At 39.1% G+C, this 17387-nt stretch overlaps 1 protein-coding gene across 1 annotated transcript in view; it reads left to right on the top strand.

Annotated features, from left to right (window-relative positions):
• Nucleotides 1–17387, top strand: part of ARHGAP6 (Rho GTPase activating protein 6) — a 314018-nt gene that overhangs the window by 266024 nt on the left and 30607 nt on the right. The window contains 2 exon segments of the mRNA XM_050331910.1: nucleotides 6325–6396; nucleotides 15836–16092. Of these exon segments, the coding sequence (XP_050187867.1) occupies nucleotides 6325–6396; nucleotides 15836–16092 (329 nt within the window).

Raw genomic sequence — 17387 nt, 5'->3', positions numbered from 1 at the left:
TCATGAATCCTGTCATCAGTGTCAATATAGCAAGTATGCCCTGAAGCACAGAAGGAGTGGTTCCCTCTAATTTCAGTATGCCTAGACACATTTTTTGCTTCCAGCATTGACACAAGGCATGTGGTTCATCAAAACATCTGTCCCACTCTCTCAGAGGTTTTTTTTTTAAGGATTTTGTTGGGGTGTGGAGGCTGGAGTTTTGATTAGGTTGGTTGGTTGGGGATTTTAATAGTATTTTATTAGATTACTGTGGCTTGGGATTTCTTATGACGCAGGAAATCCTCCACTAATGTAGGTACTGAAGCAAGCAAGTGCATTCATCAGGAACTTCCCAGAGAGGGGAATACTGAAACTTGTTTGCTGCATCAGAGGAAGCAACATTTAAGGGGAAAGCTGCCTCTGCTGTGTTTGTGGTGCTGAACATGGCTCTGTGGGGTGAGGTGAACATAGGTGAGCCAGCTGCCATCTGAAAGGTTATGGCTGCAGCTGAGATATACTCTTGAATGAATATGGTTTTTCTTCCTTCAGCTGCTGGCTGACAAGCACAAAGAAGTGCTGATTTAAGTCAAAGTGAAATAAAGAGAGCAACATAGGTCATAAGGAAAAACAGGATGATAGTCCAACGCTTCTGAATTAATATAATGATCTGCATCACTGATGGAGATCTTTTATATGTATGGCTGAGATCAGGTAAAAGAGAGAAAGACAGTGATGAGAAATGCCTTTCCTGGTTCATAATGCTTTAGCTGCCAAAGTCTCTAACTCCCATTTCTCTGGTTGAAATTTTTTATCTTACACCTTTGTTGCAGGTGGCAGTGCTTTGGAAGTTACTGCATGGGGACAGGGCATTTCAACAAGTTTCTATAAATAAATATTTCAAGATGGACATTTATAGTCACAGAAAAGGCTAAGTAAAATCAGCAACCTTTTCTTCAGCAGAGCAGCTCCAAGTGTGTCTTCAGAAGCAAATTTGCTTTGTATAGTGACCCAAACTATTGAAGCTAATTCAACCACAAACACACTGCAACTGTTGGTGAATGAAGTGCAGTCTTGTCTTTGTTGTGCTCTGTCAGCAGAATTTAGAAGTGTTTTCTCTATGAGATGTCGATTACTTGCGGTACTGCACAAGTCAGGGAGACTGCCCACAGTGTCATGCAGCTTGACAGTGCACAGGCTGGGTGTGAGAGACTGGCACTTGGGAAATACATTGCTCTCTGTGAGTGAAGAGAACCAACAACTGCCCAAGAAAGGCCACACTTGGTGCTTTGTGGTGCCATTGGTAGTAATGTTCAAGACAAAATTGATTGCACTTTTAAAAGATACGTTCTTTTTTTTTTCCCTTTAAATGCAGTTAGATCCTATTACTAGTGGCTATTAATGGAAAATGGCCATGAATAGAATTACTATGAAAATGTATTTTAGAAATCTCACAATATCAACTTTTTTATCAGTTTCTGTTCTGATAGTTGAGCTATGGGTCTGATGATAATCTCTCGCACAACTCCTCTGTTTATACTGTGTGAAAATAACCCTTAATTGTAGAACATGACAACTTTCTGCCCTCAATGGACAAGAAACATTTCTCTTAAGCACAGAAAGTTGCCAGTAGATGGGGAGGGGAGTTCTCTTTGCTCTACGACCCTGTAAGCAGCAGATCATCTCTTATGTAAAAACCCCATTAAATTAAAATAGTTTAAAGGATCTGTATGAATTTATGAATTTTTTTGATTAATAGTGTGTCCTTGCATGTAAGTAACAAAAGGAACATCCATTCTTACAGATGATCTACCAGCCCACATGTAAGTAAAGAAAGTGCTGAAGAATCCTATTTTTTTACAGGTTCACTTCAAGCACATTTGATGGAGTATTCAGATATTTGATCAATATTCAGATATTGATTATCTGAAGCCTATTACTGTAATAGTGTCCCAAAAATTATGTGTAAAGCTCAGATGCTGTTGTACTTTTTTACTATATATTATGTTAATTATGAAAAACATACTGGATTATGATTTCACAGTATATTGACTATTACATGACATAATATGAAACTGATGGCCAGTTCCTAAATGTTAATTTTAGGTATGCCACTAACTGCATCATTTTGATCTTATTCCCTATACCTAATTTGTGATGTTTAGCTTATGCTGAGCAGCACCTCTACCTACCAATGCTGATTTCCATAAATATAAATTGAATGAAGAATTACTGGAAGTAAATAGTAACATGATTCAACCTGCACTCTCTCTCTTTGAGTCATATAAGGTGTTGGTAGGTGGTCTTGTGAAAAGCATCAGAACATTGTCATTAAAAAAATTTACAAAGTTCTCTAAGTTCTCTTTCTTTTTTTGGTTTTTTTTGTGTTAACTGTTAAAGCTGAAATTTATATATCCTCATCATGAAAATGACTTCTTGTTGCCTCATTTGTTGAACCGTGGTCTCACACATAGAGAGAGATTTAGGCCTTGAAATGGTCTGTAGAAAATCTGGGATTTGATAGTGTAACTGCTAATGAAATGGTGTTAGTGATGACAGGTGAATGTCATCCTTAACTCAAAATATCAAAACTTAAATAATCTCAGAAGTCAAACTGCTCAATTCTTGTCAAAAGTCAGTAGATCAGTAAAAATACTCCTGTATTCTGTAGGCTGTGTGGTTCACTAACAAAGCCCTAAAAAGATGACCTAATTTTTTAAATAGAGAAGTCTTTTTGGCATTAACTGAACCTGGAAGTGCTCACCACTTTGGAAAAACAGGTCACATAGCAATTTAATGTGCACTCAGGAGTTCAATTATAGACTCTTGGTCTTTTAAATATTCATTGTGCTGGTCTTAATACATAGATGCCCAGGGAGTGATGTGTGCCTTGCAGTGAAAAATGCAGCAAACATATAAATTAGTAAGTATTGAACGGATCAAGTCCATTTCTGAAAAACAAACTGATCTCCACAGCTGCCTGCACAGGTGTCCTTCGGGAAAAACAGAATGGGTTAGCAAAGAGAAAAAATGCAGCTTCCTTCACTTTGACAGCTGTTGTCTTCTGAGTGTTTCTTTTGTCTTGCTAATATTCTTGAGTGGAGTCTGTTGGAGAAGAAGTGCATAATTGATCTACAGAAAGAAGACATGAAGTGATAATTATATACACAAAAGGCTGGATAAAACCCCTACAGCTTTTATCACTTTGTGGTTTAAACATTTCCAAAGTGGAAATTAAAATAGTGGTTGATATCTAATAGTACTTTGGACTGATACAAGACTATTTTGCATAAATACTTGCTGATTAATTTTAAAATGTACAATTGGTATTAAGTATGGGTAATAGTGCTTTGCCTGTTTCCCAAGAATGCTTTGGATATTAATTATATTCTCAAAACACACTGCAGTTAATAAATACTAAACATTGTTACTGTGAATTGGGGTCATTTAATATGTAAAACTGCTAGAATTGCAAAAGTCTTTAAGCATGTTATGAATATTTCAGCAGTGTTCATGCCTGATGTACCTTGATTCAACAGTCATTTCAAAACATATTTATTTTTACAGAGTATAGACTCTAATTTATCATGTCTTTTGCTAGGGAGGAGGAAAATTTGAGCTGGCCTCAGACCTCTTGGCAGATCTCCTAAGTTTCAGCTTTTCACTGAGATTCCTCTCAGTCTTATTTTCATATGCAACTCTTTTTCTCTTGCCATGGGGTAAACTGTAAATGTAAATGATTGTAGCAAAACAATGTATTTTACATCAAATTTGACTTTTTTTCTCATTTTTTATGTCTCAGTAGACTTCAGTGGGATGTCAGAATATCAATAAATTGGTCTTTGGAGAATAAGGTTCTATGACTCCAAAGAAATGTAAGTCATTTATCAAAATGCTACTGTGAAGCAGTAATTCGAATTTATAACATGAAAAAGAATTTGAAAATTATTTTATGCCTATAAAGCCAGAACACAATGGTAATAGGGAGCCTTATGAAAACAAGCTGTACTGTCAGGTGTATGTAAGCAGGCTACTGACTATTCATATTGCCAAGAGGTAAAAGAATTTCTCTTATAAACTCAGTCTTAGCAGCAGGAAATATCAGAAGGTGTGAAAAGACTGGGCATATTAATCAATCAAAGTATGACTTTGAGTCATAACCTTGTCATGTGGCTAAGAAAAAGGAAAATCTAATCATAGACCATATCAGGTAATGAATTACTACCATTATAGTGCTGAACTCTTATCTGGAATACCTTATCCATCTATTCAGCCTTATTTCAGAGAGATGTATTCTCACTGGAGCAGGTGCAAAAAAAGGGAATTAACGTAGCCAGCATATGACAGTTCTACCCCGAGTATCATCGTTCAGTGAGTGCTGGGAGCCCCTGCGGCCAGGAGGGCCCATGATATCCTTGGGTCCATCAGGAAGAATGTGGCCAGAAGGTTGTGGAAGGTGATCCTCTCCCTCTACGTGGCCCTAGTGAGTCCACATGTGGAGTACTGTGTCCAGTCCTGGGCTCCTCAGTACAAGAAAGACAAGGAGCTACTGGAGAGGGTCCAGCAGAGGCCACAAAGATGATTTGGGGTCTGGAGCATCTCTCTTATGAGGAGAGACTGTGGGAGCTGGACCTGTTAGTCCTGAGAAGACCAAGAGGGCATCTGATCAATATATACAGTTATCTCAGAGGTGGGTACCGAGAGGATGGTGCCAGACTCTTTTCAGAAGAAAAGAGTGCCCAGAAACAGGACAAGATGTAAAAGCCATAAACTAAAACACAGAAGTTCCACCTCAACATGAGGAAGAACTTACATACACTGAGGGTGGCAGAGGCTGGAACAGGCTGCCCAGGGAGGTCGTGGAGTCTCCTTCTCTGGAGAAATTCAAAAATTCAGAAGTTCCTACCTGGACATGTTCCTGTGTTACCTGCTATAGGTGATCCTACCTTGGCAGGGGTTTTGACTAGGTGATCTCCAGAGATCCCTTCCAACCCTAATCATTCTGTGATTCTGTGGTATGCTGTAAATAAATACAGATTGCAAGTGTGCAAGTGGAGTCGATCAAACCACTGTTACAAAAAGTAAAAAGATATGTTAATTTTAAGATAAAAGAGTATTAACTGGCTATAAAAAAGTCATAGTTTGTTGAGCTGTCTGTTGAGTAGTTTGTTGAGTAGTTCTGGGTTTGGTTTTCAGTACAAGTTGAGGGAAGAGTATGGGAAAATGGTTTATGTTCTCCCATGACCCCTAATTGCAAAGATGAGAGTTCATAACAAAGATCCACTTCGCTCTTCTGTGATATGTTCCTTACTGTAAAAGACCACTTAATACACTGGCTTATATAACCAGAAAAATGTGTTGAGACAGATTGTTTGATGACCTTCTTACCCTAAAAGTGAAACAGATACGGTGTGTTCATTTTTGATTTTTTGCCATGTTACAAAACCGCCAAGGAAAAGGTACGTGTTTATTACCCTCTATCTAAAGTGGTGTCTATGCTACAGTATTAGTCTCTATGTTGGACCCTTTATATTGCTTTGGAACTTAAAAAATTCAAAAGGTACAAGTTAAAGCAGGCCCATGTCTTAATCCCTGGCATTTGTTGATATCTAATAAATAAAATACTTTTTTGTTGACTTTTCATTATAAAAGATGCTGCTGAAGGAAATAATGATAGCCAGGCTTTTGACATAATCATTTCAAGAACCAACCTGCCTCCACTATTACTTGAAAACTTTGGCCCTTAATACCTTAGTGAAAACTTGGATGATATATAGGCTATCAGAACAATAATTTCTCTGAGACTCTAATCCATCTGAACCAATCTGGACATGCTGTACCAAACTGCAAGCTCCCAGAGTGAGTTCAGATCAGATGCATCATGTGAAGGTGGTCAATGACTGGTATTGAGAAGTTTATCCTGGAGGTTTAGTAATCCTCCCTTTCCAGATACTACCTTTAGCTCCACACCTGAATCACAGGCTTGTGATCATGGTTGAAGGCTAACTAGTACTTTTTAGGTTTATGGTACCTTGCTGTCCAGAGCATCCAGCAACGAACCTCCATTATTAAGGCTTCAAAGTTAGGTGAGCACGCATGGGTAGATGTGCCCAGCACATTTTGGTTCCCCCGTGCAGCCTCAGCATTTGGGTGAACAAAGCCAAATGCTTTGTTCCTCATTAAGGGACTGTGACAGTCCCTAGCCTTTGTGAAATATGTCCCACACCCTTCCTGATTCCAAGCGCTGTGACCTTCTCACTCCATGTTCTTACAGCTTGTGCAGCAGATTGTTCAGTGTTATTTCTCTTCATTTACTTCCTTTTTTTGTTTTCTTTTCTTGCCTCACAGATGGACAAAAGAGGAAGAAATCATTAAGAAAGAAACTGGACTCTTTAGGAAAGGAGAAGAACAGAGACAAAGGTAAAATAAGTACATACTTAGTGATCAGGTGTTAGTTTTCCCTATGAGATTTCTTCAGTCTTAAACATATACTTTTTGGAGTAGGAGAACGTTGCTGACCTGATGTATTGCCTAGGTATTTATTTACAAGCTGAAAAATATGTTTTATCTTTTCTGTTTGATTTTAGTATAACCCATATTTTTTCAACTGAAAGATTTTTTTTTTGTTCTGGGAGAAAAGGAAGTGTTAAAACACTGCATCTTTTCTCCATTTTTCTCTCTCCCTGTTTTCATCATCCAGTGCAGAGTGTGGTCTGCATAACATGATCCAGTTATTTACCTGCATTTGCACTCTCTTCTTTCAGTTTACAAAGCACATGAACCTGTGAACCCAGCACTGCCCAAGCAAGCCAGTTCGTTTGCTTTTCTTTTTTTAACCTTAGGAAAACGGCCGTTGTTTAAAATACATAAATGCTTTAGTGCTACTGATCAGTTGGATTTTAATAAACTCCATGTGACATGGATTTACAGATACGGTTGTACTCTTTTGTTTGGACACTAATCAGCTTTATGGGCTGGGTCCTAATCCAAGACCTGAACTTGACCTGTAATTTGGAGCCATTTGAACTAAATCTAAATACTGAGACACTGAGAAGTGTCTGTGAAATTGCAGTTTTCTGCATGTAGGTAATTGTGCATCTAATTCTGCGTTCCCTTGTGGAAAAACGTTCTGAAAAAATGGTATGAAGAGACAGTATTGATATCCCAGTTCCGCAATACCCAAATACACAAGTTTATGACAAGAAGTGATCTGGTTACTCTGATGTTATCACTTTTAGTCTGATTTGGCAGAAGGATGGAACTTTGAAATGGGGATGTTCATTTTTTCAGTGGAATTTTAAAATTACTTTAGATATTTGTCAAGAAGAAAGTATTTTTCTTTTAATTTTTGTTTCATGACTTCAAGTGTGTGATTATTCTTTTCTTGATTTAAAACTGGTTATGGAAAATATTTGCATTAATCTTTCTAAAATTGAATGTCCCCTGACACATTTGTTTGGATAAATACAGTGACCTCCTATGTTACATTGGAAGTGCCAAACTTATTTCTTACAAGATCACGTGATGGAGGACTGAGGCCACATGTAGAAGGAGTCTTTAAGAAAACGGTTCAATAATTTTGTAGTCCCCTTTGGGGAAAAATCAACTTTTTTACTGCTCCTATTAATGCATTACATTTGGCTACACTGTAATTAAGCAGTCATTATGTTGCTATATTTTTCCTTAGTCATCCATGCAGTTAAAAGTGCAAAGCAACATAGTTCTCTGCAAAACCTTCCCTGCTTTTCAGTGCATTTGCCAGATATTGATCTTCATAGCAGCCTGTGGGGTGCTCTTCTGCATCAGAAAAGGCTAACCACATCCTGCTCTTTTTTTTTTGAGCTTTTATCTTTCCTCTCTTATGGGCAACATGACTTTGTCAGTTTCCTTTGAAACTTTCTCTTTAGAAGCTCTTTTGAGAGTTTAAATACATATTCACTTTTTATTCTCATTTTTTTCATTGCTGTAGCAGATTTTAACAAAGCTAAATTGCTTTGGTAATTCACCAAAGCCAGGATTTTGCTGTGTCACCCAAAGCTGGAGAATCTCTGCAATTGCACCTTCCGATACCAGTTCCACCAATACCTCTTTGGTGTGGTGCTCTGAGAAGTTATAGCATCCTTTTGGTGATGGATACAATGCTTAACTCGGAGCTGATCTTTATTCCTCTAAATTCTCTGTTGTCAGAGATCTTTCAAACAGTCATTTTTCTTACATTGCCTTGTATTCGTTTGTAATTTTCTTACGACCGCACTGACTTCTTTTTCTAATAATTTAGCTGCATTGGTTGAGCACTTCCAGATAATATAATTTTATACTATTACACTTCTGGTCAAGGATTTTCTTTTCTGTCTATTGGCATGGGAGCATTTATACTCTATTCAATTAGTAGCTTTGGGGATATACATTCTGGTTTTATTCCAAAGGGTTTTCTGAGTGCACTTTGCCTTTTAGGGCTCCCTAGTTGCCCACAGTGAAGGTCAGCACTTTGTACTTATCTTTGTTTATATTTATCTTTATATTTCTTTATATTTACATTCCTCATTTTCAGCATTTCTCATACCTTCTGGTTAACTATACCAAGCATTTTTAGAAATCACTATGTGGATTCTCCTAATTTTAAATCCTTTTTTACTTCTTATTTGAAATTCAGACCTTTCAAACATATACTGCTCTGCTTTTATCCTTTTTCTCCCATCTCTCACTGCCTTATTCTCAGTTTTAGAGATGTCTTACATGCTCTCTCAATTTATAAAATATTATAGGAGCATACTCTGAAAGGAAAACACCCCAGCACTTCTCAAACAGCTGAAACTATATTTCTCTCCTTCCTTCAGGAAGAACTTGGGTTAGTCAGTAAGGGTCCACGAAATTGGAAGTAATCGGATTCTGAACGGGTTATGTCAGCAAAGTGAAAAGAAAGCCATATTCACTCCTATTTGTTGCCAACAGCAAACATTAGGCAAAAATAGCCCGAGTAGCAGCACATGGCATCCTACTTCTTAGGTTTTCTGGCCATTGTTGGTTCTGGTGTACTTTTCTGTGTCCTTCTGAGTTGTTAAAGATCATCTGCCATTCAGGTACTTCCTGAGAAGACTCTTAACGCGTGACAGCAGAGGGGATGAATAACCAGGCTGGTGCTGGACTGTGCCATGTGGACCATAAACCTGGCACAGTGGTTGAAAGGTTGCCATTTTCCTGTGGGAATCAGCAGCACCAGCATCTCCCCCAGCCTCAGGAGTTAGGAGGGACAGTGTCACCCACCTTCCAAGTGACGAGCTGGCTCTGGAAAGAAAAATATAAGGCCTTGTGCTACTGGTCCTCCATAAGGATGAGCCTACCACGTTAACAATTGAGCCCCACCACCTTCCCCTGAGCAGATGTCTCCATGCCACCTGAAGTCAGGGTAAACATTCCTCTGCATGTGTGTCACGGCAAGCTGGAAGTATTATCCTGGGCTGTTCCATGTTGGGTTTTTTTAATAAGCATTTCTACTACTTGTTTTATGAAGAGAGTACCTTCCATTTCTGGACAACCAGTCAAAAACAAGCACTCCTCACTGTGGATGTGTTCACAAAAAAGACTGGGAGCACACACTTACCCACCTGGGCGGGTCCCTCGTTCTCATGCGTGAAAGGAATGCCTTCCTTCTCTTTCTTTTTGGAGTTCTGTGGTGGTTTTTTTTAATAACTAGTCCAGCTACACTGCTGTAAGAAGAAAAGAAGGCCAGGCCACAGGACATTAGCGGGGAAGCAAGGAAGCTGATTTCCAGATACTTCATACAGCTGCTTTAATGCAGAGTTCATTTCCATCCATTCAGCATCACTTTTGTAAGCACAGTTGCAGCTGAAAGAGTATTTAATTAATTTCAAACATTTTGAGTTTTCTGTGTCCCAGCTTGGGAGCCCCCAAATACCAGGACAAGTAACAGCTGAGGGGGCCATGTGTCTAGTCCTACCTGGAGTATGTGCCACCTGAAAAGTCTTCTTGTGTAAGGATAGACTCCTGAAGGTTAATCCTGACAGTCATGCAGCACCATGTGATTGTGTGTGTGGGCTGCAGCCAAAGATAACAGAGATGTGCCTGGCACAGGAAGCCACAGAGGTGGAAAAAAGGGCCACTCTGCTGATTACCAGGGATGCACGATGGAGGCCTTGCTGCAGGTCTTGCCTGACAAACCCTCTCCTTTATAGAATCATAGAATCATAGAATAGATTGGGTTGGAAAAGACCTCCAAGATCATCAAGTCCAACCCCTGATCCAACTCTAATTACTATATCATGGCACTGACACACACTGAATCATCCCAGGGTGCAGACTTCTGGGGTTACTCTCTCTGGAGAAGTACCACCTCTTCCCAATTTGTGCCCAAGACTGCTGTTCTTCACCCTACACCACCAGGTGTCTATACTTAAAAGGCATAACCGGAAGGAATAGTACTCATTTTCTCTAGGACTGTTTGGAAATTTAATCACTTGTATTTTAGGACTCAGTCCAATCTGTGGGATTTTTACTCTCTTAGCTTCATGTTTTATTTAGATGGATCAGTCAGTCAACCTGTCTATCTGTTAAGTGAGAGTTTCAGCAAACTATTAGATTTTTGAAGGCCAGTGAAGATACTAAAGTAGAATTCAACACACTTTAAATGAGTTTCATGTCTTTATTTTGTCATTTTTGGCATCTGTCATCATATCATTAAAAGGGGACAAATTCTAAAACAAGTAGGTTTTTTCAATTGTTTTTACATTTCTGAGTGACTCACCAGAGCAGGATATAGCAACACTTACTGGATGTAAACAGACTAAACAGGAGAACAGCACTCCACTCAGATGTTTAAGCAATATTTTCAGCTTCCATCATTCAAGTGTTTTGGCTTTACTCTACCCAGCCTCCTTGTTAGTAATGGCCATCATGACTTGCAGTCGTACTGTCTACATATGTCTCCAAACAATTGCTTTAGCTGCTGACAGACAGTACTCAGGGTGGAGGAGCAGTAATATGTCCATGCTGCTTAGAATAAGAAATTCTCAGGATGCTATGCATGCTGTCAGCTGGATACTGTTTCCTTACAAATCCACTACTAATTTTGACGGCAGCAGAAGCAGTCTTTTGTCTGTCTCCTGCCAGTGACGTGGGTATCAGCGTAGGCATGCCCACTTTTAAAGTACACACAGGCATTCCAAAGAGAGATGCTTCCCAGAAATTGTTCATCCTGGAAGATTTTATCAGTAGAACAGGTCCATTTTGCTTTGGTTCCAGTAAACACTACAGGTGAAAGAAGAGACATGCTGAGAAATAATAATCACTTGTTATGTGATTGGTTGAGCAGCTGAGAATCATTGCTTTTCTGATGTTTCTGTGTGGAATGTAAATATTCAGCAAGTTCATCTGTGGCATCTTAGCAGAGGTGCTGTGTGTGCTGGACTTCCTGAGAAAAGGCCTTCATGGTAACTCGGTGGTGTATACAAATCCAGCAGTAGATGTTTGATTTTTCTTTAGCTCAAAATTCTTGAAAATGTCTTCTGTGTTTACTTCCCATCCATGCTCAGTAAATTAAGATGTATTTCTCAATGTTTGCATTTGTTCTTCAGCCTATCATGATGTCCATGTGCCTTGGCACAGCCTAAGGAGAGAGCAGAATAAATGAAGTTTGGTTTTTATTATGGTTTATCAGAAATGTCGTTGTTTTTTCCAAGCCTTTCCAGCACCCCACCACGCTTTTGAAAAAACTTTGAAAATGTTTCTCATGCTCTCTAGGAACACAGAAGGTGTTTTTAAGCGTCATATGTCATGTTTTGTACTGAGGTCAACTGAAGGACCAAAGAATCTCTTAATTTTGCTTAAAGAAACCCACACCTCCCCACAGAAAAGGCATAAGTAATTCAGAGGGCCTTATATCAGTCCTTGCAGGTCAGTGAGCTCTGAGTAGCTAGAGATTTTCAGCCACAGAAGTGAGTAGCTGGAGAAAAGATTTTTAGCCACAAAACCGATGCTGAGAACATTGTCTTATCTCAAGTCTCCTGGAGTCACTACGGGTTTTGGCGACCTTGAGAAGGAAGGAGTTTTACTGTTCCCCTCATGGACTGAGGTGTCTAATTTCCTTGTTTTCTACTTCCATCACTGTCTCTACAGATCTAAAGTAATGAATTTCAGTTAGCAAAACTGAGTTACCCTATCTGGCTAGCTGGGGAAATTGACTTAAATACCCTTTTTAAAGAGGATATTTAAATATCCCCTTTGAATATCCCTTTTAAAGCATGTTATTCTCTGATCTCTCTCTCACTCTGTTCCTGTCTTTTAAATAGATGTGGTACAAGCACCTTAGTACATCTTGGTCACAAGGATTTTAGCAGACCAAAACTAGCACTTAAGATGTACTTAAGACAAAACCCAAAGTGCTAAGGAGACTAATAGTAGTTGCTGTTCACTTCATTAGCATTGAAAGACTCCTTAGAATCTAGAATATAGACCTCACTGGTTCTTAATAGACTGATATGTTTTGTGGGATGGAAATCACAGTTTTCACCAGCTGAAACTTCAGAGGAGTCTTTTAAACTGTACTTGGATAGGGTAACATGAGGTCAGGTAAGCTCTAACTGTATGGGTCAGCATCCTGTATAATATAATTTGGTTAGCAAAGAGAAGGATGTGGGATCACTGAAACTCTTATTTGATCTGGCTAGTGACATGCTGCTTTTTATTAGAAAATGCTGATTTACCAGTCACAGGAACATACCAGATTCAATCAAAATTTTGTTAAGAAGCTGGTCTCAGCTGTGAGATTGACTTTCTGGTAAGAGAAATTATGCACTTCTCCAAAATAGTAAATTGTCTCCTTTGCCCATAAACACTGAAAACTGGAGTGTATCAAAATTGCTGCTGGCTAAGGATATAAGTCTGCATTTCCAAGCTAATTACCCTGTCTGCCAGGTTGTTTCACATTTTATATGGTGCTTTCTGCAAAATTTCTTTTTAAGCTGGCCAGTCTCCTAATTGAATAAGTGATCAAATTTTGGGGGGTTTACGGAGAGTAACTGACTTAGTAGCTTTGGCGCTCACTTAGTATATTTACAACAGACCAAAGTTTGAGCCACTGCTCTAAGGAACATTTCTTCATACAAATGAAAGCTCTCCAACAGTGAGGTTCCTCAGCCTACAGCTGTAAAGAGGCAGTTGGTGCTTTTACATTGATTGTGAGACCGGAGTCTCAAAACTATGCCTCTTGTGTCTGAGTTAGTGCTCTTTCTCCTCCATCAGTGGGTTGCTAATTACTTTGCATGGCTACAACTCTTCATTTTTAATGAGTCTGAAATGTCAGAAGGGCTAACATTGACTCTAATTACCTCTCCAACAAGGAAGTTTTTGGGATTGAATGCTTCTGAAGAGTGGTGGGTAGGACATGCTCCCCACCACCACAGCGCACGCACACACACATTTCGGTGAGAACTTGGGGCTGTAGCCAGTCTGTGGAAGGGCCAACTGATTCTCTCAATTGCAACAAATGAGCAAAAAGTTAATGGGTTTGCCAACTCTTTAATGTAATTACCACTGCCAGCCAGCACCACATCCATCTGTATTTAGTCTGAAAATCATCCAGTTGGTTTTCATCCAGTTCCCCATCTCTGCCAGGCGCTGAGAAATCCAGGAAGCAGTTCATGTCCTCTGAGGAGGCCTACAGCAGAGCGTCCTAGATTAGAGGTCCAGTGTCCTTCTCTGGGCTATGTTGAGCAAGGGCAATTAAAAACCTGGAATCCCACACCTGAGAATTTCCTAGGAGGGGCAACACCTACCTCAAAATATCAGTCTTCACATAATGAAATCAGGGAAAGGGTCATTCTAGTGAAATTCTTTTAATGAAGCATTGTTGAGATCTCATCTTTTGCTGATCTTGCCCCAATTGATGCTAGTGCTGTAGGATCAATGGCATCAGCATAGGCATCACACGAGCTAAACATTGCTGTCCTCTCCTAATTGGAAGCACAAGTGGCTCTGATCCAAACCAGAGAAATATTTTGTGTTCAGAATTTCATTTGGCTCAGTGGCTTTTCTCAGGAAATGTTGTGGAAGGACAAATAAAATGGGGTCCTGGGAGTATAACAAGCACATGGTTAGACAGCCAGGAGGGGGGAGACATGTTACATATGTGTGTTTCAAATTTGTCATCTTAAATATTCACTGGGAAGATAATTCAGAACAGTAATTTAATACTAGTACTCTCATAATTTTGTAGACACACTCTGCTGGGTACAGGAGGGACTCCTGGAGCTGGCAATCCTCACATTGCCTGATATCCGTGTGATGATATTCTTTCTCATCCTAAATTAAATGCAGATGGTTTTGGATGTCATTATGCTCACAGGTCACGTCCAGACTTGCTTGATATTTGAGGCTCTACTTCCTGATTTAGTTTTGTCTGGCCACCAAAGTTAGTTGGTGTTTTAAGATTTTGTACTTCTAAAGAGCAGGAATGTTTCTCACTAAATCGGAACAACGGACTCTTTATTTCTTTAGTGTGATTGACTAGTAGTGAACTCAGTCAAGATTCATAAAATAACCTCTTTTCAATACCTTACTATAATCTTAATGATATTGCAAGTCTAGATAAAATTTGAAAATATCATCAAAGACATAGTCAGACTTAAAATTCCAGGAGGAACTTTGACCTTTAATTATTTACATGATGGGGCAAAAGAGGGGCAGAGTATATAAGAATTTTTCTGTTTGTGGATTGGTTTTTTTTATGGTTCCTTTTTTCATACTTAAAAAAAAAGAGTTTTAATCTCTGCTGTTTTATTTATTCCTGATACCAGCAGTTCTGAAGCTGGAACCTAGTAGATGTTGCACCCACTTTCACTAGGATAAATAGCATTAATAGCTATTTTTTTCATTCTATTTGAGCACAAACCAGGTCTAGTTGGAAGTCTGTCCCAATGGTTTTGGTTCTAGTCTGAGATAGGTCTGATTTGAAACTTAATTATGAGAATTTTATTGTTAGTTGTTGGCTGATTCACTGTAAAACTTTTTTCATTTTATAAAATATTTAAGCGTTTTAGATACCGGAAGTATATGCTGGTTTTGTACATTACAGTTATATTGATGCAGGATGGGACTGTCTTTTTGTGAATTGAGAGCAACATTTTTTCTCCTGTATTTCTATACATCCTTGTATGTTTTTGTACTGTTACAAAAAAATACTTTATCAGTATTTTTATTCTGATACACCACTATTGAACAGGTTTAGTCTTATCAGTATTTAAAGCAGTATAGTTCTTGTGTATATTTAAAACCATATCCTTGAAGGCTTAGTCTGAATAGTGAATGTGCTTACAAGCTGTCAGTACAGGTAGATGCTTACTCTCCTGAACTGTGATGAAACCCCTGCATGTACTGGTACCCCTTGACTCTAGTGCCTTACAACACTTATGAGAAAGAAGCCTGTTGAAGGGCTCTGAAACATGAGAGAGAGTTGTGGCACAGTCCAGCTAGGCTTCCCAATCTCAGCATGAGGTTGCCAGAGCTTCTGATGCCCCTCTGCACCATATAGATGTAACCAGAAGTGCCTGACTTCATTCACTTACAGTGGAAGTGAAGAACTTAATTAGTTCTGCTCCCACGTGATTCTCCAAGATTCTGTGTGGTATATCTTGCATGATGCAACTAGAGACAGGATTCAGATGTCATGGGCTACAATAACCTGGCACTGTTATTATTATGCAGTCTAGTACTTCATTGGACTTACTATATATTTAAAGGGACTTCATGTTGCTTTTCTTTTTAACAGCTTAACAGTTAATTCTTTTTGTACTAAATAAATAGCAGATGTTTGGTAAATATTAGGGTTTTGTTGTTATTGTTGCAGAATTTATTCCCCAGGCTTTTGGAATGCCTTTGTCCCAAGTGATTGCTAATGACCGGGCCTACAAGCTCAAGCAAGACTCTCAGAGAGAAGAGCAAAAAGATGTTTCAGATTTTGTGGCCTTTCTTTTGCCATTTGGAACTAAAAGACAGAACAAAGAACTTTCAAGCAGTAACTCATCTCTTAGCTCAACCTCAGAAACACCAAATGAATCCACTTCTCCTAACACACCTGAGCCAGCGCCGCGAGCAAGGAGGCGTGTAAGTAGACCCATCACAAGGGGGTGCATGACAGTAGGTCCAGAGGGTCTAGCTGGACCAGGAAAAAACTTGGTGTCTCTGTGAATTGTGGAATACTTCTTTTGCTGTGTTCAAATAGTGGGAGGTTTATTTTGTGTGGAAGTTTACCTGGAAGAGTCTTAACTGTAGTGGCAGTCTTTTTTCTGGAATGCGGGTGGGAGAACATCTTATAGATTGTGCAAGTTTATTACAGATTGTAATGCAGTAGAGATTATCTGGAAACCTTCCTGTTTACTCCCTTTATCAACCTCCTGTCTAAGTCTTTTAGATTTAACAAATTATATCTGTCTTTAACTGATTTTTTTCAGCTAGAGAAGACTAAGCCTATATGACTGATGTTTATAGATATACTTCTGTTAAACTAGCTCTACAAACTTAATAAATCTTAACTATTAATCCCTCTCCTAATATTAATAAAAATCCTCATGATCTAATTCTGATCATGTCCTTAGTGGTAAGTAAGAATTTGTCAGAGTAGATTTGTACCAGGCTCTTTGAAGGATGTTTCTGCATACAGGCTATGAAGATGCCTTTGGCAGCAGAACACAGTGTGGTGGTTTTGGGTTTAATGTTAATCTAAATGTAAGATAGGTAGATGTCGGGGGTGGACCGATGGAAGCCTACAGAGAATGGAGAGAGATGCAGAAAGGCTGCGAGGAGGCCTCAGAGGAAGAAGTTCTTTAACAACTGCAGCTGCAAGGGGCTGCCTGAGACCCAGCTACAGGATGCAGCCTCACAGACCTCTGTAGAATTCCCCTGTTTGTAACCCAGACCACTCCTTCCCTTCCTCCCTAACTCCCCAACTCTCCCTATATGGCTGGACATATCCCCCGCGGCCAATCCCTCCATTTTCCTTATCACTGACCCTTAGGATTTGATGTTCCTAGCAAGAATCCCTCCTTTGTTCCAGACTCTTCTATACTCCCCTGTATATAAACTGACATCTTGTTTTAATAAACACCATTTTGTGGGTCACCATCCTGTGTGCCTGTCTCCTATACAAAGTGTGCCCTAGGGTCTGTTCTCGGGGGATTAAAACCCCCCCACGATAGGTACCTAGTTGACCATTTTTTAGCATGATTCTGTTCCTTGTAAGTAAATTTTACTCTCTGAACTTTACAGTACTGCAGTAATAACAGCAGTTAATCTTTTTCCTTTATTATCATGGAATGGAGGTTCTAATATTTACAGCTTTTTTGATTTCATTTACAATGGAGAGAGGGAAAAAAAGCATAATAAAATACTTTAAATGAAAC

The sequence above is a fragment of the Myiozetetes cayanensis genome, unplaced genomic scaffold (genome assembly GCF_022539395.1).
Source record: "Myiozetetes cayanensis isolate MyiCay16 unplaced genomic scaffold, myiCay2020 scf5-8, whole genome shotgun sequence".
NCBI lineage: Eukaryota > Metazoa > Chordata > Aves > Passeriformes > Tyrannidae > Myiozetetes > Myiozetetes cayanensis.
The sequence above is the reverse complement of the archived record's forward strand: the minus strand, read 5'-3'. Positions and strand labels throughout refer to the sequence as shown.